The sequence below is a fragment of the Battus philenor genome, unplaced genomic scaffold, assembly GCF_028537555.1.
Source record: "Battus philenor isolate CCGP_79_NKW_IND1 unplaced genomic scaffold, ilBatPhil1.0.hap1 SCAF_21, whole genome shotgun sequence".
NCBI classification, from domain to species: domain Eukaryota; kingdom Metazoa; phylum Arthropoda; class Insecta; order Lepidoptera; family Papilionidae; genus Battus; species Battus philenor.
This window is the reverse complement of record NW_027181684.1, coordinates 6,676,897-6,701,500: the sequence shown is the minus strand read 5'-3', so window position 1 is coordinate 6,701,500 and position 24,604 is coordinate 6,676,897. Positions and strand designations below refer to the sequence as shown.

The 24,604-nt window shown below is 32.6% G+C and overlaps 1 protein-coding gene across 1 annotated transcript in view; it reads right to left on the bottom strand.

Moving 5' to 3' along the window:
- The window catches only part of AdamTS-B (ADAM metallopeptidase with thrombospondin type 1 motif B), a 77,997-nt gene that overhangs the window by 34,516 nt on the left and 18,877 nt on the right, over positions 1–24,604 (bottom strand). The window contains exons 2-3 of the mRNA XM_068766303.1: positions 18,281–18,642; positions 8,727–8,946 (exon numbers count right to left, since the gene is read on the bottom strand). Coding sequence (XP_068622404.1) covers positions 8,727–8,946; positions 18,281–18,473 — 413 coding nt within the window. The 5' untranslated portion in view covers positions 18,474–18,642. The remainder of the gene's footprint in view (positions 1–8,726; positions 8,947–18,280; positions 18,643–24,604) is intronic.

The following is a 24,604-nucleotide window of genomic DNA, read 5'->3' as shown; positions in this document are numbered from 1 at the left end:
TAAATTTTCTGGATTTTAAATAAATAACTTTTCCGAACGAATTCATCGTCGTTGGTAATTAAAAAAATTTACAAACATTGAAATGCATTTGTCCACTATGACGCAACAAAAAAAAAAAGAAAAAAAAGTAAGATTTCGAGTTAGCACTTCCTTAAGATTTATCGAATGAGTATTCCCATGGCCGGCCTTAGACGTCGGCCGGAAAGCGAGGAATGCAACAATTTATCGACCGCGACGGAAAAGGCAACGATATATGGTACCTTCATTGCCGGTGTGGACACTTATTTATATGGATGTATCCATTTTATCATTATTATCGACTCGTTTACAATTCTAATAAACGAGGCGTTTTGATAATATTTATTTCGTACTAAAATTGATTTCTAATATCACGAAGTGAGAGGAGAAAGTTTTCTAAATGGTAAGTGACATGGTCTACTGCATTTGCGGTAAAAACACTCTTTAACGGACAAATTTAGTTAAGTTTGCATTTTACTATCGTAAAATGGATCCCGCCTGGATAACTCAAAAGATTTTTCTTTTACAATTTATCGTATAGAATAGTATCGTTAATATCAAAAAAATTCGCATCAAAAAGTATCCTATTATATTTATATAATTTAATTGATTTTTAGAAACTATCAAAGGAAAAGCTGTCTCGCTATTTAGTATTTTCGAATTCCGATGTCTTACACAGATACGAATCTGACTTACCTACGTTTTATATAGGGTGATGGAAAAAGGTAGTAAAATCCTTAAGGAAATAAGTATAACTCATTTCGAATTACTTCGTATAAACTGAACTTTCTGAATTTTTTTCTGAAATGATACGACTATAATTTCTGAAAGCACAAAGGTCAGCAGAGACAGATGGTAAACAATAACTCATTTTAATATGTAGTAATCCGAATTTTATAAACTTTTTACTATAATATCATTACTTTATTTATTTATTTTTCAAACAATTGATTTTTAAATAAGGCGTATCATGAATTAATTAAGAGTAAATCAACACGTTCACCATTTAAAGCGTTCATAATTATTTCTGAACAACCTACATATTATTTCGTTATACTTTAATCATTAACGTGGTATATTCAATCATAGGAAACCATATGACCACATGGAAGGCAGTCAGTCGTACAAAACTCAAACATTGTACGCAGTGAGTTATTTTAAGTAATGGTGGCCAGTTTAACCTTGGGCAGGGTGAGCTGTCGATCGGCAGGCAAACGGGTCGTGTGGCAACTAAGCACACAGATAAGGCTCATTACGGCAATTAGTGGAGGTAAATATGGCTGCCCCAGATATACGCGGCAGGCTGCCTCGTCGACGGCGTATGGACACTGCGAGTATGTGCTCAGGCAACTCCCGCCGAGGCACTTAAGTGACGACTGGTCTTTGTTTTGTCTTCTCACCATTCAACGCTTCTTGTAAACACTTACTCTAATAAGGCGTTAGTTAAATGTTATTCTTTTGAATATACATTGCATGCTGTTATTATTTATTTTAATCATGCACGCCAATATGTATATACGTTTTATACATTATATTTATTACAAGTTTCACTTGTTAATTTATCCATATTATTATTCAGATAGGATAACTTATCATTCGTGTTTATCAGAGGAAGAAAGTCCAGTAGAGTTTAATTTGATAGAGACTAAAATCAAATTTAACCTCCCTATTTACAACCTTTAACTCAACTCTCTGTGTTTACAAAATCCTTAGTACAGTAGTATACCAATAAATTCCAAAGCTTTGTAACCATTATATATTTACTTATTATAAGTGTATAGAGCACTGGGCATAATAATATTAGTCTTCAACAAAACGTTTAAAAAACCTTAATTAATTTAATAAAAAATATAATAAGAATGTCCTGTAAATAATATTAAAACAATTAATCTCGATGTCAGGTGTAGTTCGAAAACGTCACTTTTTATTGCACTTTTAATTAAAGTTAAATCGGGGACTTTATTATGAAATATTCATAGAACATTATGTAGGTCATAATAGTTTCTTTACTTACGTTCAACGTCTGACAGAGAACAAAAGATGGTCATATTTATAAACGAAGAGTACTAAATTGAAATGTTTAAATATACATGTATGTACGTGACGTTGTTATGAAAAATGAGACATATACACTCTTTCATGTTTTCCCTTTATTAAAGAAAAAGTGAAAAAGTTGATTTATTATTTTAGCTATTGATTTTTGAAAAAAAAACCCAGCGCCCTTGAAAGCTTAAATTGAATGTCTCGTCGGCATTAATCTGGTCTAAAGTGATTAACGAAGAACCGAAATGGCCTTCGCTCGCTGTACGCGTACTGTAAAACATGTCAGTAATCATATAGCTCTAACGTCAACATTAATTCCGCGCAAACCAATATCCCGCTGCGTCGTGTAAATGTTTTTTTTACAACTGTTTATTTCTTAAGGATTTGTTCAAGCGGTAACAATTGAAATAGCTTGCAGCGTAAATCCTCTTAAGCGTTTACGTATTGAATAGATTAGACTTAACATAAATCTCCGAGGAGCCGCGTTTTGGCGTCCCGCTGGGAGAGCACTTTATTTTATTAAGCTTTTACGAGGCCTTTGCACTTGAACCTTGACTTGAGGCCATTTAAACTGAAAGTACGTTTTTTCTCGAACAGACGCCCCGTCTTGCGTTTTGTTTGAATTTTTGTCAGAGGAAAATAAAACTAAACAAATGAATATAAACGAGCACGGTAAACATTTCACGAGGATGAACCGAGGATGAAAAATACCAAAGTAAAAGCTTATTTAAAAGCCCTTACTAACGATCGGCGTTTTTAATATTCACATGATATCCACAGTATTTATACATTTTTATATTTTGAGTAAATAATGTATAAAGAATAAATAATTTAAGAAAATGTGTCATCCAAAAAGAAATTGCTAAAAAATTTATCAAATTAAAAAATTCTTTGTACATAAATTGAGTAATTTTGGTAAAAATTATTAAATTTGAATAACCGATTTTCTTTTTGTATAGTGAGTTGGTGGTATATAGAATGTATAGTATAAAAACAATTTTTACATTTAAAAGAAAGGCATAAATTTGTTAATTTTCGTAAAATTTTAATTATTAAATTAAAATATTCTTTTCGTAAATTAAAATGTACGCAATAATTTTAAATTCTTTTGTTAATGACGTAGAATTGAATTGTTATGTAAATTATATGTATTAAACGACTTGGCACAAATAGCCCGCATTTACAGCGCGCCGCCCGTCGAGACCGTGTTACTAGCGGGAATTTATTACAGACGATGCTAATTTAACCACTATGTGGTTTACAACCATTTTAATTCTGATCGGTTAGTTGAATAATCGTTATTCACTAAAAGCGCAACAAAGCGCACAGCATTAGCAGCAGAAAATACATTGGGTTCTAACGGCTGCTAAATTTCGTAACCGTTGCAAAATTTTCCTATAATCTATTGATTAATATAGGGAAATTATTTCATTTAACTTGTACAACATACTTTTCGTATTATGGTTCGTGATTTACTTTTGGGGCCTACATTTTAAAGCCCCGTATATATATTTTTTTATGTCATTGTACACAAACGTTGGCACAATTTATTTCGCCAATTTTTAATAATAAGAGGTGCTTTGAATGAACAAAAATAATAAAAATAAATTTAAAACATAAATATATATAATACGCACAGCAAATACCAAATACTTAAAAAAATTATACATAGATTATTCCGGGACACAGGTGATAAGGAGAAAAATGATTTTAAAAATTATATGTTATGGTTTCATCATTTCATTAGTAAGAGGACCGCTACGAGTTCTCCCAAGAAATTTAAAATGTACCGAAATTTTAAAAAGAAAAAAAAAAGGTAATCTATGTACGACCGGTGTAACAATGCACTTGGCATATAGTATGTAATGAATCAAATGTATTAATATTGACATCCGATTGTTTATTATATTGATATCTTTTTAATTTATTACACTTGATTGTTAATTTTACTAAATAACAGATTTTCTTGCAATTTCTATTCATATAGGAGTAAAGAATTTTAAAAGAAAAGCCAATATTTGAATGTAAAGTATTTCTTTTAATCCAAGGTTCTTTTCATTTTTATTCATCTTTTAAAAGAAAAACTACTTAGCCTTTTGAGAGATATATATTACAGAAGGTGCTTTTAAAGGAGAACTCTTCCCGGTAATAAAGCGTGGCGTCGGAACACGTTAGAGTGGTTCTTCTCGGAATCGTTTGCAGGCGAAAACGCGGTCTTATTCGCCGACTTTGATCGGCCTGCAGTACACGCACATGCCGCGTAATACTAAATAAATACTCCGATTACCACTCGTGTGGCAAGTTTCACCAAACGATTCTAGTTATCCATATATATTAAAGACGGTCGATCGTTTAGCGCTAGAAGTAGTGCTTTGCGCTTCTTGTGCAGATAAGTGACAGCTGTTTTAACCGATTCAAAAAATTTGAACTTTTATCTAATTCTATTATTACATAGTTACATCTTTTTCTAGAACTGAAATCGCTAAAATTATATCTATCTTCTAATATCATAATAATGTTTCTAAAAATTTAAAAAAAAATTTAAAGTTTATTAGAGAGAATGTACTTTAACTAAACTTTAACTGAATATCTTAGTACAAAGTTAAATTATATTTAATAAATAACGTCCGTAACGTCCGTAACGTAAAACATACTTTAAATGAATGTTAATTTCTTAGAAATAACTGTACTTTTCGTTAGAATTGTCATAGTAACAATATTTTAATTTTATGTATAATTTATTATGATAATATTTTACTGTTCATGCCTTTCAATATTTAAATATGGCAAATGAAATTGTTTCGATCCGTTGAATTTCATGTAAACTTTAGTAAATTTCGAACATTTATTAGGCTTTATCTCAATAATACAAGAGAACGGTGTCATTCTGAAAGTTGAATTTACTAGTGAATGCAATAATTCAAACAAGAATGCTGTTCTGGTTCCTTAATAGGAATTAATTATATCTAACTTAGATAAAGATTAAACTAAAACTATGTATGGAAATGGCATGATAACGAGCTTTACGGTAATTTATTAGCAAAGGCACGCTGTTAAATTTATCGGAATTCTGCCTAATAACGCAAGAAAGGCCGGCTCAAACTTAATCACTTATTTTCTGTCGTATAAAACTTTGTGTGTATGACATTTTGCTTAATATTTATTTAACCAAAAGAGGCAAATGTATTGTGTACTGATATCCAAAACAGATAATAAAAGACGTATATAATTATTTGAAAACCGATGCTAATTGTTACAAGATTGTCAGTATTGCCCATTAAAAGACTTTGTTAGTTATTACGCTAGTGAATATTCCGCTCATGAATGACATTCGCATGGCAACATTGTGTAATGGGTAGAGAACCATATCATTACGGTTGGCTGCACATATAATACGAGCGAGCAATACAAATTGTTCTAATTTGAATACAAAGTGATACCATAATTAATATTGACATCAACGTTAAACAGTCTCACAACTGAATCGAGCTAGCGACCGAAGCTTTATAAAGATTAATGCGAATACTCCACGGAGACAGACGTTTCTGTCAGATGGATTTCAAGGCCGTAACGTTTATCTTAAATATAAATTAATTTAGTACACGGAATGTAAAATAAACAATTTAAGATATTTTTTAAATTAAATCCATCCTTTAATTTTTATGCGAGAGGAAACTGTTTCAAGTTATTTTTTTTTTAGACTCGAGTCTTTTGTCTCAAGATCATGCGTTAATCTCAGTAGGCGTGCGATCAATCAAACAAAAAAAACATTGTATCTTCAAGGAGCGAGCAAGTTTTTGCTCCGTGGTATGATCACATCTGCATTTAGCGGGGCGGTACTTCTAAACCGGATAAAAAGCGTTATAACAGACGTGTCGCACGATAACGATAATGTTATGACATTAGTGAGAGCTGCATGGCTCCGTAATGAGATAGTAGAGACAAGTTCAAATACACGAAGAGGTCGATTGATAGTCGCAAAATAAATTGTGCCAGATTAGACTGTTGCATAATAATAACCGATAACATGTATTAATAGTTTTAAATATATTGATCATTTTTTAAACACTGAAAGAAAGTGCAATGAGGACATTAGCTAAAAACACAATTATTTACTTTTTGAAAAGCTAATGAATATAACGCTGCAGGTCCTTTTGCAATAAACATACATATTTATTCATGTTGTCATCCCGACGAATGATCCTACATTAACTATGATATGTTGTGAGCGACAAGACAAGTGTGCCAGAAGAATTTGATTGAAATTAGTGTCAAATTCAGGTTCTCTATAACGGCAATCAATAACTTAAAGCTTGGGGGTTAAAAGCGCGCCCTGATTTGCGAAGACCCCACAACAAACTCAGTTAGGGTTTTCTTTGTGGTCACTCTTACAATATTTTTAATACAGTAGTAAAGCAATTAATTTATAAGCTTTGATGTCACTCAGATAGAAGGCTCTAAAGCCTGGACTTGGCCCATTTTTTCTTTCACTTTGGAAGCCAATAAGCGTTTAAGTATTATAAGCTTGTATCGAGCAATTGTAACCGAGCGGTAGACGACTGAGACTTTGATTGTAGGTCGCGTATTCATTTCCCGAAATACAGTCATTTATAATTTACACTTTGTGCATTATTCATATGGGGGTCGCCACTGTCCACAAACGAGTTATCTGCGGATAGGCAGCAGCGTCCTCTGCGTACCATATTACCAAGCTGCGATCGCCAACTCGCTTGCCAAGCGTGGCGATTATGGTATATCCCCCCATTGACATTTTGGGGGAAGGCCTATGCCTTGTAATGGCTGTCTATGCGATGCCGTAAGAGTTAGCTAGCTGTAAGAGTCACAAAAACGGGTTTTCTACTTAGGTTACTGGAAATGCGTTTAGCATATAGATTCAGATGGATCACTTCCTGAACAAAATATTTTCGAACGACTTTCACTAAAAGCATTTGTTTGTATTAATAATTATTATTTTATTTTATTTACATAAACATATTTACTTACTCATTCGCTGTTTAGTATTACCTTTTGTAAGTGTAACTGTACAAAATCCATTCTTGGATATTTTTGATAATCCAGAAAATATATTCTGTCAAAGTTTTATAATTATAGTCCATGACTATAGAAATTGAGAAAATTCAATGAATTGAAATAAATTGGATGTATATTCTTAACGTATATGGTGCTTTCTCTTCCAGCGTTTGTAAATAAATTGTAAGGAGATTAATATATGTTTCATTCATGAATTGATTACCACGCCTGCTTGTGAATTTATGTTAAGAAACGTATAATTATCAATAAATAGAACTTAGCTTTCGTGATAATATACATATATATAATATATACATATGTAAATGAAAATGTATTTAAAAATGAAAATAATTGCTTGATGATTACAATTATCTTTATGATAAAAATAGAGAACAACAGTAAAATACATTGAACTGAATAATAAGTACTCTGATAGCTCCCAACAGTAAGAATCGAAACAGTTATCAGGCCTTAGTAAAATAAATAAGAAAACATGAAAGAATGAACAAGAATAGCTTATATTTTTCGCCAATTACGCGCCTATTGTTATAACTTTTATCGTTTAGACAGCGATAAGAACTGTATAAAATTAGGATGTCTTTTGATATTCACCGAATAATAATTTTTGTATATAGTTAGTGTTAAAGGTCAAATGTAAACATGACCGGAAGATAGCTAGCATAAGTAATATTCATCTATAATTGCTAAATTACGTTTTTATGCTACACTAATCTCATATCTCAAGGCGATGTTATTTAGTAACATAAATAAAGATACGAGGATTACTGTGTTACTATATTCTGTGTAACATCGCAACCTTTCCATTAAGTAAATGTATTTATTGTACGTCTTGTAAAAAATCCACTGCTGAACATAGGTTTTACCGAGAGACTTCTAATAGGACCAGTTGGAAGCGGCAAGTGCGGAAGTGCATTCAGCGTCTTCCGACGAACCTAGCAAGGTTGTCTGTCCACCTAGTAGGTGAACGTCTTACACTGCATTCATCGGTCCGTGATCTTCACTCTAAAACCTTATAGCCCCAGCCATCAGTTCTGCGACCATATCCGGTTACATTTGTCTACGTATCTCTTTAGTTCTAATTCTATTATGTTGATGAATTTAGATCATAGCCAACTCCATGGCTGTTTAAGTAAATTTTGATGAATAAATAATAATAACTTAAGACACTGACGTAGTATAGAAACTAGGTTTAGCATAAACATGTACCGTATATATATACTATGATACTTTAATATAGGTATTTCATCTTTATAGTTCTAGAATACGGAAATGTAGTAGTATTTTATTCCTTTTTCTTGAGTTAATAAAAAAAAACGGCATTAAAAATTTAGAACATATGTAAAACACGCAAGATTTATATTATTACATGTGGATATGCACTATCAGAAATATAATAAAATTTCACTACAAAGTTACATACCAACGCCATATATATAAAGAGTGTATCCAGAAATCAGATCAGCTTTTTCGTTGAAAGGTTCTTATTATCTTCGTAAAACAAATTGAAAGCAATAGGACAATATGAATCTAAAATTAGATCTGTTCTATCATTCTCATAGTCGGTCTCGTTCATTAACTCTTACATTCACTCAGCGGTGGAGACAATGTATTACCTAAGGTCCAGCCGTAGCTCGCGACTATCGACGGTCAGGTTGTAGTGAAGCATGTGAGGCTGCCGGTGCTCTTTGTTGTGTAAGTCCCGGCGAGCTCGACTGTGTCCATGCTCATGTGCATGGTCCACATGATGGGATACCAGGTCACCCTCGCGGGTCACCTTCACTGGAATCGTTACTTCGACTTGTGATGTATCCAAGTGTTTGTGCGAGTATATACCTGGTGAAAAAAAAGCAACGTTAATTTATATGTAAAGAAAAATGAATCAGTAATTTTCTTGCTTAGCGGAAATCTCGAGAAAGGCTCAACGAATTAGCCCAATTTTTTTAATATCATCCTTAAGGCACGTAGACAGTTTAAAATTAATTTTTAATATGATAATATTTTTAATATAATGAAAATGTTATAATAAAAATAACACTTCTTTTACTCGTATAAATCGCAGAATGTAATAAATCTCCTGCACTTAGCTGTCAAACATTGGACGTAACTCAAAAACAAAAAAGGTGTGTTAGGATGTAATTAAGCAAAATTATTTGTGCATGTAATTTGCAGTGCATAAAAAAAAATTCATCATCATCATCATTATGTCAGCCAGCTGCCAGGCATAAGCCTTTCCCAAAGAATACCACGATGACCAGTCACGCGCTATCAGCTTCCACCTACTTACCGCGACCTTCATTATGTTGTCGGCCCTTCTAGAGGGGGTCTACTGCTTGCAGTTGTCACACACAAAAATTATGTTGAACATACGTAGAGTTTTTGTAAGAAATCTTGGTTAATTATTAAGAAAATAAATCAATAAGTAGTCAGTCTGAAACACGTTTTCTTCATTTTTCTAAAGCACTGCAACGTAGTAATTAATTTAGACAGTGCTGTTTGTCGGGGGAGCAACCTATTAATAATAATAGCACAATTTAAATGATAAAAGAACCGCATTAGCGATAAAGAGCGATAACGTATCTAGAATAAGAAAATAAACAACAAAATATTGCTGAGCTTCTTTTTACGTTAATGAAGATGATATAATTATACAAACATTAAATAAAAGTGTATAATCACTTTTTAATAACTATTATATATACCGATATTTCGCGCGTTTTTCTTTTTTTCTTCAACTTTTCAGCCGGTAAAAGCATAGGCCTCCTCAAAGTTCGCGACATTAACCACTCTTGCGCAGATCGTATTCAGAGACTTCCGACGACTTTAACTATGTCGACGGTCTACATTGGGAGACTTTGTGCCTTCTTAAGAGGCCTATCGTAAGCCATCACGCATTACGTAGAGTTAACTACCTAACACGCGGTACAGCGTTTCTGGTTATAAGATAGATGATAAGACCAGTTGCGAGCAGTCTACATCCAGCGTCTTCCGAGGATCCTAACAAGATCATTTGTTCTTCTTATGGGTGGACGTCCTTCGCTATGCTTGTCGGTCCATTCCAGAATCTTAATCTGCCCACGTCAATGATTTCATAATACAATAATTTTATAGAAATAATATAAAAAATGTAATCATTCTATCTATTCTCTTAAATTAAACAATAATTCTTTCTACTTCGTTATTTTCTGAAGAATTATAGCCAATATGCAACTATTAATTTAACAGAATTTATTGATAAAAGCAGTTATACATTTTTATAACTGACCGTGCAATACGTACGAAAGTTTTTCGAGTCAATTTTTTTGTATGCATATAAATAATCTTGACTAAACTTTTGTTTAAACAACTTATAAGTGTACGGCAAAATATTATCAAAAACAAATTAATTATTTAAGTTGTAGTGAAAAAATAATAGTCATGTCGTTAATATATTATTAAAAAGATAATTACGTATATTTTAATCCACGAAAGTTTATTTAAAATCTAACGTACATATAATTCATAAGGTGTAGCACAAACTACTTTATTAGCTGAAACAACGGTTTCCATTACCAGTCACGTGGTAGAAATTCCACGAAAAACGGAAACTAACACATCATTAACCTGACATAGAAAACGCTGATGAATGTAAATAAATTATCTACGTTAAGTATTTCGCGCGTGGTTGCTTATAATGCAAGTTGTCAGGCCATATCAGTAATTTGATACGAATATGCAACCATCCGTCAAAAACAGGGTGGACAGGTGTAAGAACATTTTATTACTATTTATATTACTCGTATTATAACCTAATAATTTTATACTTACAATCATTATTTATAATGAATTCGCCTTTTAGTCAAAACTTATAGTAAACGAAAGATTTGTATTGGTTATTAATAATTTTGTATTACACTCAAACCTATTTTTCCATTAATGTAAAAAAAATACATAAATTTTTTTGTTTACGATTTTAAACAATCGAATTAAGATTGTATTTAATCTATGAATAGAAACGATTTATCATTATATCAGACGATAGATTCCTATTGCAAGGTATAGGCTTCCTCCAAAAGATCGTCACGATGACCAGTCTAGCGACTGCCTGCAATCTTAACTGTGTCGTCGATCCACCTAGTATAGGGACAACCCACGCATTTACCGGCTCGGGGTCGCCGCTCTAGAACTTTTGGGCCCCAACGGCTGACGGTTGCACGAGACGAGATATAGGCATTTACTGTTGAAGTGATAGTTAAACTGTACCTTCCTAACTGCTTAAATTTTTTTTATCTGTCACAGCTGACTAAGCAACACTTAAAATCTTACATATTATGGAGAAATAAATATTTTTTGCTCTCTTCATTGGTTTAAAAACTCTTACAAATAATAAATATAACTATACATCTGTTATAACAATAAAAAATTAATCCAAAGGATCCGAAATGAAATATAATTAAAATAAATTACTAAGAGGAAACGAAAACGTCTGCCGTTAATTAATCATTTAAATATTACGGTTATCAACATCGCAGTAATATTAAGATGTCAAGTGAAATAAATTAATGAGTCCGTAGCGTTTGGGTGTGAAGTGTGCAAATCGAGGTTCAATGTCGTGCCCTGTGCCCTACAGATGGCGCCAGACGTCTGTGTTACTATAAGATAATAATACAGCTTCCCTTTATATTATATTATACTATCTAAATGTGTATCACGGGTCTTGGCTATGAAATGTTACTCGCGACATTGTTTGCGAAAATTTAATTCTGGGTTCAAATGAATATTTTAGAGTTATATTTTCTTGGTTATTGTTCATTTACCCATAGGTTTACAACTTCGATAATGGCCGTCATAATGCCTTCCAGAAATTCTCTTCCAGTCAACCAATTTTTTCCATGAGCTTAACTCTTTGTCTGTTTAGTTAATTTATAGAATTTAAAAAATATAAAGACATTTTTACTCTCCTGCTCCTTTTGATTCTTGATCCAAATACGGCCCTGGCTTTGGAAATTAAAATGCGCCACTTTTATCTATCCTGTACCGCCTTATTTCAAGGTTACACAAGTCTACATAGTCCGTCTAACGACGTTTAGGACGAGCTAGATTGAATTACTCAAATAACGTCCGTTTAACACCATTATATTGTTCGTTCCGAATGGCCAAACCTGAGAAACATCCAAGTTTTATTTTTGCCTATAATTTTAGATTCATTTGTAAGTTATTAGATATTGTCACGTTTTTCTAGTTTCTACAGTTCTAAGTTTTTTTTTTTAAATTATAAATGGAAGAAATAATTGAAATACACACAATGTAATTAATAAGTTAATACTCCGTTTTTTTCCTGTTTTGCATATTTTCTGACGCATAGTATTAGGGATGGAAAGAATCTTATATATTACCTCTGAAACTTTCATCCAATGTATATATGTGTATACTTCCATCTTTATACTAATATGCATAAAATGTGTGCGTGTATACGAATTAGTTCATTTTGTCAACCTTACAGATAAATAGAAACAACTGTCTGACTGAAACTGCAGTTACTAAACGGTCTTAGGAAAAGGCAAAGTGGTGGCGGCCGAAGAAAAATGAGCATGACAGTGACGGTACGGATCGACTGATACCTCCCCTTCGTGTCGTCGCGGGCTTTTCTAAGGCGCGGTACAGCGGTTTCTGGTGCACTATACGCAGCCAAAAACAAACATAATAAAAGAATTGCTACAATTTTATTTGGTAACAAAAAATAGGATCTTACAACGCTATGATTCGTTCTAGTCCTAGATAAATTATAAATAACAGGATGATAACATGTATCATTATGTTAATAAAGCGTCATTAGTCACACAAAATATATTGTACGTGATATCCACGTTTAGTTTGTCATTAGTATTTTGTACACCTCATTTCCTGGGTTTAACTTCCATTTGAATTATGAATAAGCAAATTTGACTGACAATAAAATTTGGTAATTTTATAGTTTTACCTTTCTAAGACTTGGTTCGTTTAATAGTTTTGACCGTATAGGTCAAGACACATTTTAGGTTTTTATTACAAATAAAAGAAAAAAATGCTCATTTGAAAATGTTTGTACTGATCATTTTGCTCTTGTATCATAGACATTAATAATAAATAGATAAATCCAATATTGGTCGTCATTAATCTACTTATCAAAAATCATACGAGTGATTTCTTGTGAAGTAGGTGTGCCTAGTCAGCGTGTCAGTGACGCCTAGACACATGACACTCATAACCAGCGGGGCCACACAGGTTTCTCTCGTAGTTAGTACTTTTCTTACGCCTTATTAGTCTTAAAACACATACATAATTTATTGAAGTAGAAGCAATACGTATCGAACTGGTTCTTTGACGTTCGCATTTATTTCATAAACGAAGACGCCGGTGATGTATACTTTCATAATGGTATATCTCCTGACGAAGTAAATACTTTTTATATTTTAATTTTTATTATTCACTATGGTTGGTTGTAGTTGTAAAAGCTTTAAGTGTATGTATAATTCATTTCGTGTTAACCAATGTTTTTTAAACTTTATCCAAAAATTATTGCTTTTAGAAATAATAATTCAACTTAATGATAATGAAATAAGAAAAAATGTTCTAAAAATTATTTATTATTTATCCCTGCAGACTTTGTACTGCCAGGAGTTACCATGCGCTACATAATAAGCCTATTTAAAGCCTTTACACCTATTACAAATCACCCTGTTTATATATTGTCAATGTTATAGTAATCTAAAAAAGTAAGATTTAGAAAAAATAAACTTTTGGTATAATAAAGGCCATTTAATATAAGCCTCGTACAACGATTGTTTAACAGGTTTTTTCGCTATCTATTATTAAAAGTTTTATCTCGGATTACCTCTGCTGCCCAAATGTCATTTGCAGTTTCTGCAGATTTGAGGTGACGGGGCGCATAGGGCGTCTAGCCTAGCTTTAAAGTAGCAAGGCTCGATAGCTCTCGAGGTAGTCTCGGCTCGGGCCGCTACTTACTACTATTTTACCGGATAGGATCTTTGTATTTAATGATCATGTGAGGTATCGCGCTCATTCGGGAAGACCTAGCCTCACTTTGGCATCAAATGAAAAACCTGATGAACACTTTTATATAATAAACAAAATAGTTCAGATTTAATTTTCTTTGTAACTTGGACTAAACGCTGTAGTATCGCGTGCGTTATTTGAGGTACTTTTATTCATGAGTAATGCCCAAGATTGGGACTTAGCGCCAATTATTGTCTGTTGCCAGGTGCACCGCCTCCCACCAAGAGACGCGCTCATCTGAGACCTATGCAACGCGTGGGAGGACGTTTATACGGCCGACCACTCTTGAGTGTCTTGACACAATCACATTTATGACACGAAATCAATGCGTTAATGGTGTTTATATTAGAAAAATAAATGTACGATAAAAAAAAGCTACGATAAAGAATATCGTTAATTGAAAAATAATGGTATAAAGAATTTAAGTGAAGAAAGCTTCTAACATTTAATCATATAAATATTACAGACCTCTTGTTTTATAGTATAATCGATCTATATATACATATGTATGTATTACATATTTTCGTATGTCTGCCTCATCATGATATTTCTAGAACCATAAGGCTTAAAGATCTGAAATATAGTAGGAATATTCCTTTCGCTAAGTTCAGATCAGCTAAGAATTTTACAAAGTTCCACCCACCAAAGGGTTGATGGGGCGTTCATTAAAAAAGTATTTTTTTCCAAGTCCTATCGGCATAAAACTTGACAGAATTTTTTTTGGTACGTTAAAAATTACCTAGAATAGATTTTTTGAATTTACACCCACAAAAGAAAGTACAGGCCTTACGAATCGGGCGAGGGACAGCTAGTAATATCATGTGGAAGCTAAGACAAATGACGACTAGGATAATAATCGCCACATTAAAATTTTTATAAAGAGGCAATGTACACTTTTACGTTTGTTATGTGAAGACAATATGCATTTTTATTTGCGATATTTTGATAGTGAAGTGAGAGACGTGAAACTTCACCCCGCCCGTAACTGTGCTGTGGTACACAGTTCTGTAATATGATAACCTGCGCACACTCTAACCTTGAGATATGAGATGGAACATCTTATTATCCCAATTTATTGCAGATAGTTATCACGTAGATTAGTGTTATCGTCACTTATCAAAGATTAAAAGAAAGTGATTGTGAAATACAACAATAGAGGGTTTTGAATAAATTATAACAATCATCATCACTTTTGAGCTGTAGATGGTCCACTGCTGAACATAGGCATTAAAAATATACGATATCTCTAATATGATAAAAAGACACAAAACATTGATTACATCGTCTTAATAATACTTTTCGCCAAAAAATAGAAATAAAAATGACGTTCTTGACGACATCAAAATAAAAAATCTTTAGATAATTAACGCATTTCTACAAACTTTCGTTGTGACCTCGCAGTAAAATTAGTATTAAAACATGGCGCCACATTTCCTTACACTGCAGACTTTAAATCACAAGGCGACGGGACGGTGTTTCTTGTGAAGCGATAAGGAGAGTTTGTTACATCATCTTTAATTGTATACGACCGGAGTAAGCAAACGATGGAATTATGTATGGTGTGACAACGAATGTTCTAATAGTCCAGTCCAGGAATAATATAATGCGTAATTATTTACCGTGTGACAGAATTTATTTTATGACAGCGGCCTTATACGCGTACTGTGTTGGGACATTGATATGCTTTCCATTATTGTTTTTAGAATTGATCTTAGATTACCTTTAGTGATAAATGTTTGCAATTAATGTATTACTTTAATAGAAGATTAGATCAAATGACGGGGATTGTGTAACCGTATTTTAGATAATGGAGGCGTCATATTAGTTGTGTGTTTTGTTTGATTATGGTTTTAAAATCTAAAGCTAAAATCTATAACCTCGCCTGACAGATTACGTCGTCGCGTCACGTAGCACGTCACAAACCGCGATTCGCACTTCTTCTCCACAATACAGATAAGATTCTACAGGCAAATATTGAGTTTAGTAGATAAGGTACTCGGATCGTTACACTTTACACTTTCAGTGATAAGTGAGAGTAAAAGCAGGTACTATGAGATAATATTCACAAATGTAAAGCGTATTTGATTTCCTCTTTAATGTGACCTAATGAAACAATTTTGAATATTGTATTTATTCTTTATCTAAACCAAAAATATTTACAAGTTCAATGACCAAATCCAAAAGTAGAAATGTTAGTCCTTCAATGGTCATGTGTTATAGCGAATCCACTCGTCGGTTTACGATTATTAGCTTCGCCGAGTCCATGCTTAACTCGAATTGCTTTCAGCTCGGGGGGCTTCTATTTTTGACTTTGAATTTATAATGCATTCATTGCATAACAGATGTCGCATAAGTGAACGTAACGTTCGGGTGACCAGGATACCTGGGTCGATGGGGACACAATCTCAGTAAATGCTCGATTACTACTGCACCTTTTTGAGCGAACTTAGGTCGGATAAAAATGTACATAGTTTATTACTTGAGTAATAAATATCTGTATCCCATAGAAATCCAGACAGAAACCATTTAATTTTCTATCGAACTACGACAAAATTATTCATATTGAATTTTTAAAAGGTGAATTAGTTTGAAATTGTATGTTTTATTTATAACATTTTCTCTGGATGTATATTGCCTAGTCAACAAACGCTGGTTGCTAGACATTTCCAACCGTTCTTATTGAAAATCGATGAAGGAGGTCTGTGCCCAGCCGTGGACATCCTATAGTTGAAATAATAATGATGATATATTTTATGTTATAATTATTATATATGTATATATTTACCAAATAAGTTTGCTTGCGATTCATTTCCAACCTGCGCATGAATATGCGCTTCATTTTATTTAAAATGAAATATTTTAGGATAGAGGGACAATGTTACTCAACTAAAATTTTAGTAAAATCATCATTTCAGACAGAAATTTCCAAAAGGACCTCGTATCAAAATTTAATCCGAACACCAAGGTTATATAAGCGTCTATAGTATATTACATTAGTATATACATTTAAATCAAAAATAAAACCTAACGAGTGGCCAGGAATTAGTTTGTTCAAGATTAAACTTTGATTGATTTATTCTCTCCAATGAGTTTAGACATGCATACCATTAAGAACAAAACGACTCAAGAGCCGACCCTGTCATCCTAAATCTACGGCCGCCGGACTAAAATTATCCTTCAAAGGTAAATCTGGAACTTCACGCACGACTTGAATCCAATTATCAGCGTCTCAAAACTCCTGACATCCCAAAACGACTCAACCTCTTAGTTTTGTAAATTTTTAACCCATCTGTCATTTAAAATCGTTTATGCTCCGAATGATTATTTTATTTCTTAGAACGGTAGTAATTCTTGCCGAATTAAGTGCCGTTAATAAAAAAATAATTAATGTATTTACATATAATTATAAATTTAAATTTATTAATGTCATATGTTAATCCCGTGAACTTTCGACCATATGTTTTTTATATACTTATAATTTTTAAATGTACTTTTATAAGATTTAATAGCAATGCGAGAAAATTTAGATATATAATATATATGCGTGGCTAGTAAATTGCTGAGTTCATATGATGTCTTAAGATATCTAATGTAAATGATGGGCAATATTTTATATTTAAAAAGTACAAAATTTGTTTCGGGTAGTATACCACATATCTAGTATATCTTTTGCTTGTCTTTATGGTAAATAAAATTTATAATTTTTAAAAATCATAATTTATTAATAATGTATGTAAAAAATTATACATAATTTATCACGAAGCACCAAAATCTAGAACGACTCGACCAATTGATCTAATTTTTATGTTTTTGGTAAGAAGGTAACTGTCAGTTTACGTCCAACGGCTGAAATAAGGATGATGATAATATGCCCAAAGCTTTGCAATGTACGAAACCCAAAACCAATTTTGAAAAAAAAAGGTCGTTTATTATTAAAACATTAAGTAATTGTTTTTTCTTTTGGACGTTCAATCAGATATATCGTATTTGCACTTAACTAAAGATTCTAAAACAAATCACAATTAAATTATGTTAGAATATATAAAAAGTTAGTTATTAAAATATTTTAACATTGTGGCCCATATTATTTTTAAATTAACATTGTTTTACAATAATAATATCAAAATGAGCTTACCCGAGTGAATTGTGTGTCTTATGCTGTCTTGGATTTCATTGTCTAAATCTTCAGTGGAATACACCCGAGGCACATTATGCGTCGATATGTGCTTTGCACTACACCGCACTAACAACATAAGGAAGAGCAGAAGTTTATAAATGGAATACCGCACATCCATCTTCCTAAGCACCCGATAATGAGTAGCACACATCTTTCATTACGGAGTCCACAGTTCGTTTACACTACGGTTTTGTCATGCTATTTATGTATAAGGTATCACTAGTGTTCTAACCCTTCAGGAAATTTTGTGCTTGTAGTTAGAGATTGATAAAGAACGTATCGTTGTTCCAAGGCCTTGTTGCAATCTCATTGTAATAAACCTGAAAATAAAGAAACTTTTATTAGAAAAAAATACCAGTAGCTTAAAATAAGCACAAAAATACACACGCGATTTCTCGCAAACAATAAATTAGTTGTAGTAAAAAGTAAACGAAATGTAAAAAAAAATACTTTTGTATTTGATTTATTTCGTAACAGGTAAATACATTTCTAAGGGCTTACAAAATTTAATTTATAACAGATAAGCCATTTTACTTTATTTAGAATATTATTCTGTATATAATTTATATATGTTGTCGAATAAATATATTATCTTTACATAATGAAGCTTAAAAACCGGTCTCGTTATATGTCATCTACTAATTTTACGTCTGATGATTGATTGTCCTTGCCCACTTCACTCATTTTACTTACCTCTTTGTTTACATTAACAATAACAGCATTTTTAAACAAATTTCTGACTGACATAATTAAGTAAAAAAAATTGCGTAAATTAAAGCAAAATATTTCCTAAATTAATTAAACCTATTAACTCTCTTAAAATAAACTTTAGTGGTACGCGTCAGCCGGCTGTACGGTAAGGTTGCTATCTTCTCAGTGATAATACATCTGTTACATAATTTCAGTTTTAAAGTTGATAATTTTATCTCTTGCCCCTCCGTGCATACGTAAGATCCCAGCAAATTTAGATTATCACTCTATTGTTAGTTTTTCGCCTCCATTCTATATCAATGTTTATTAATTTAATGTCATTGAATATATAAATAGTTCCGCTGTTTCTTCTGCCTGCTCTTCTTAGGTCTGATATATTTTTCAACCGAGCAGGTGGTAAACGCGGCTTAACGTCAATAAGAGATTTAATCCATCTTATGTCAACATATGTCAACATAAGATGGATTAAATCTCTTATTGAATCACGAAGAATTTTTTTTAAATGAGTTACGTCCAATTATTGGAGTAAATATTGCGTAAAAATTCATCACTAATGTATGGTACAGCGATAGTTTGTACACGCATATAAATTATGTATGAGTATTAAAATATGTAACTTAATTTATCTCACTTTCTTTCGTAGTAAGCTATTTTTCTTGCACGGTAAATGCAGGAAAAATAAAATATAGACGTAAATATCGCCATTTTTACTTACTGTATAATTATTGCAACATTATTCGCACTACATAGCTACCCTATTGCCGTAGTTCTTTTTTTTTTAAAAAGAAAAAATTGCTTTAATTTGTACGGCATGGCCAGTACAAGGCACTTAAAAACAAATTAACCACCTTTAAAGGTATGTAATACTTAGGTAATCTTATTAAATTTATTTAAAAAAATTCTGCTTAAAGACGCGGTCTCTATACAAGGCAAAGAATACTATAATCAACGAACCGAATTGGGACGGACTGTCAGACTTACTGGGTTACGTGAACAATCGATATTCGCTATAAATGACTGATTTATTTATGTACAAACCATAATAAAAGAATAAAGAATGCCGGCGTTATAAATTAAACTCCCAAAAACGACCAATTCGTTATATAGAAAAGATGACACGACGCCTTCAAACCCTTTTAACAGAATAGAGAATGTGTTCTAAGAATAAAAAGCAATGAAAGGGCGAAAGGCAGGGTCCACGTGCCGGGAGATAAGGCAGGCGCCAGGCGACACGGCTTTGTTTCAATCGACTTTTTTTTCCACAAGAGGCCAAGACAAACACGCTTGGCGCCAAGACAAATTGTTTACTTTACATTTAAAAAATGATAAATCTTTTGTTGAACCCAAAAAATAGTTTCTTTGCAATATTTAGAAATTTTCTCTATTACATTTATTTGACGAAAGAAAAGACTTAAGTTTTTCGATGTAGGATCGAACCAGAAGTAAGGCGATCCACAAAAGTACTAAGGTCACAGTCGTGCCTCTAAGAATTGCTCGTCTGACGTGGCCATGAGTGGATCACATTGCACATGCACCGATGGCTGTTGAAGCCTAAAGATTCTCTAGTGGTGAACACGAGCCGTTGATTAAGTTGCCCGCTAGGTTGACCGATGACTTATTAACGATCGCAGAAAGTCACTGGATACGGCCAGCGCAAGACCGGCAATTGTAGTGATCTTTGGGGGGAGGCCTATGCCTTGCAGTGGGAATCTAACGGCTGACATGATAATTATACTGATGAAAGATATGAATTATGCATCAATAATTGTAAATATTTTAGATTCAAATGTCCATAAAAAGAATGTGATTTATTTTTAAACTACCGTGCATTAGCCCTATAGAATCGTAACTATATGTATAATATAACGTAGTTATTGATAATAATAAGTAAATCACTCACACACTCACGCACATAAATAACACATGAACACAGACACCAACTCTTTTTATATATATGGCATTTGCAGATTTGGTGGGTTTCAGATGGTAGGGCCCAGAGAGCGCTTAGCTCAAAACCTCTTAAAATAGCGAAGCTCGAGGGCTCTCATGAGTGTCAAGGCTCAGGCCGCTACATACTGCTATTTTACGAGATTAGGAGGGGGCGAGCTCTCAGATAGCTGAAGGGCTCCCCACGAGAGAAATTTGGTTTGGGCTGTCATTTGTTTATAATACCCACTTAGCATACCCAGACAAGCGCGCCCGAGAAGGCTGAACTTTGGCTTAGTCGGTTGCTATTATCCAAAAGGCTATAATTCAATTTTTTCATTGCTTTCTGTTTTGACTTTAATCTAGTTAGTGCATTGTTTTATTTATTGGTTTAATTTATTTTTCAACGAGAACCCTGACGCTTGTAACAGAGGAAACCAATTTATATTTAAAAATATTTCAATAATTACATAAATAAATAAATTATGTATTTATATTCAAAAAACTCGTGTAGATATAATCGTAGCGTCAATACTACTTTTTTTAAAACATTCAATACATGAATACCATGCATAGTAACAATCTTGTAATTAACATATTATTAAATATAAATGATCCAGTACTATTAAATTACGTATGTTCTGTACGGATGTCACGTTTTCTGAAATATTAGTTTAAATAATGTTCTATATAATGTTAACAGCTGTGTAAATTACATTTGTCGTATTATATAACAGGTTTATCTTTGATAACACACATTTTAGTGGTTTTAAAAAGAAAAATATGCTAAAGCTTTTTCTTGACTATTGAATACAAAAGTTTATTTCTGTTAAAAAAAAATAATGAACGATTGCTTTCAATCAATGACAATGATTTTATATACTCCATTATTATCACGCATTGGATCGCATGCAGATAATAACAAGAACGAGATAATCGGATTTAATCAAATTAAATGCATTAAATTTATAAAACAGATTAAGCCATATTATTATTGTTATATTAATTAGCCAGTGCGGAGAATATCACTGGTACGATGAGGTAACGCAAAAACATTACCGAATTCTGATTTAAACTATGTTATAGTTGGTAAATTATTGAGCTAGTTAAATTGTGAGTGTCGCTTTATATATTTATTTCCACGTCTGGACATCGTCCCTTCCCATTTCCCATAGATTTCGAGCGATTGCAAACAGCCTGCATTCTGCGTGCTCGTATTATCTTAACTAGTCTATCTGTCCACATTGTGGGTTGATGTCCTAAGCTGCGCTTGTCGGTCCATTTTCTCCACTCCAGAATCTCAAAGCTGGGGCTTGCATCATTCCAAAAAGCTTCTATAGCCAAATTAAAAAAAAAAATGTCAAAAAACGTTGGTGTCCTAAGGGATTCTAAACTGAAAATGACTTCTTGGAAGATAGCACACCTTAGGAATGATGTATGGCGAACACCAGACAATTTCAATATTTATTATATGCAATTTTATATTATTAAAAAATATGCATTATCTCGCTGAGCTACTTTTGTCTGTTCTTCTCAGGTCCGTAGCATTTATCACACGAACAAGTGGTAGACTTAAATTGACGTCAATAAGATATGTAATCTATCGTAAGTTAAAAGAAAAAGTTGAAAGAATTTTTAAATTTGATCTTATATCCTATTAGAGAATTCCCTATGCTTTTAAATTTCAAGATGAATTTATGACATAACGATAATTTGTATACGCGTATATATAAATTAAAATATGTAATATAACATTATCTCATAGAGTATTAGAGTTAATCTTTACAACTCTCTGATTTCCCAGTATCGCGTAATATCTCCGTTATCAGTCCGCAGATATCACTGTGTGAACAACGCCTAATCTCAGTGCTGACCCCATTCGTGTCTAGACTCATAATGACGTATGACCTAGACTCAAACTCTTCCCACCAGCTTTGGTTAAACAAAAGATAAAGGAGATTTAGTTTAGGTACGTTCTCATTGAGGCCTTGTAATGGAAAGGTAAAAAATATAGGACGGTTATAAACGTTGAAAAAGTGTTGATAATCAAAATTTTCCACTGCTACATCATTACGCCCAACTATATATTACCAAAAACTAATATATTATAGTGTTTTTCTACAAAAAAATATCAATTTTAACAATGCATATACTTTTGACCTCTTGTGCCACTTCAAATAGAAGCTGTTCGGAGTGTTAATTTTAAGCTAAAAAAATGTTAAAATTTATTATTACTAGATTTCTTCCATCATCATCGGCATTACAGCATATTCATGTACCATTGCTGTACAGCCTTCACCTATAGATTTTAAAAATATGTAACTCTTTCTTAATAATGTTAATTAAGAAATAAACAATTATTTGCCACTAAAATATAAGGTATCATTGCTTAAATTTTAACTGAACTAATTGGTAGTAAGAATTGTTGATAACTGGTAGCACTTTACCCTAGTGACTAAGTATTTGCTACTACATATAGGTTTTGCCTCTATGTGGCGTCACCATGGCAATACAACGTACGACGCTTTCGACTCGGTTTACACTTAAGGCAACACAACTTTTTACTCCATTCGTTTCTCAAGACATAAAAGCATGCATGCCGAAACAACGAACACGACAAAAACATTCATACGTCCATAATGAAGAGACGGTAATTTATAGCCTATTATGGACGTTTCTCGATGACATGGAATAAATTTAGTACCCTGCATTTATACAACGTAATTGTTTGTTCGAATGAAATTATCAGATTCGGTAATAAAATGGCACCGCCATTTACAACTGCCTTTTATATTTTTTTATTAATACACACAGTATTTTTATGTTTAATTCTTAATGTTTACATGTCTGTTTATTGTATTTTTGTTTCCTGATAGCGACCACCTTCCACGTTCAGCGCACACGCGTTCTAGGTTCGATTAGTTTGTTGGGTTTACAATAGAATATACTACATCTTCAACTTACATATTTACAACTACGTTGTAATCATTATTTTTAAAATATATTAGACTTGAAACTTTATTTTTTTTTTAATAAACTTTGTTTATAAAACCTTGATATTTAAAACCAATCATGAAAGAAAAAAGTTTACAGACTTAATAAAGTAAAATATTAAATTTATTTAAGAGTTTTGTTTTTTGTGACTAATATTTTTTCGCTTTGGTTTACGTTCGCATTGGTAGCGTACTCTATTAGACATCTTGTGTTTCGTCGTTTCAGTCGATTGACGCCCACTGCAAAGCATACATACACCTCTCCCAAAAATATCTATGTGAAGTATTCCATAATTGGCAGACGGGTAGACGATCGCGCTGTGGTTTTATGGTAAGCATCTACCAAGCTGCTACCATTTCTATGTAAACTTATTTGTGAGCAGTCGCAATTCTATATAATTAATGCACAAAGTGGAAGATTGTATCCCGGGAATCGAACCCGCTACCTACGATTGCAAGTGTTAGTCCTCTACTACGTTGGGCTACCACTGCTCTCGTTGCATCTTGTGTTTAATCCTCATTAAAGATTCTAAAATGTTTTTCTCATACTTATTGTGTAACGGAATATGTTATGTTTATTTGTTGTTTGTTAAAACCTATTGTTTTCTTGAATCTAAGTGTTTTAGCTTATGTCGCGTTCCGAAATTTAGTA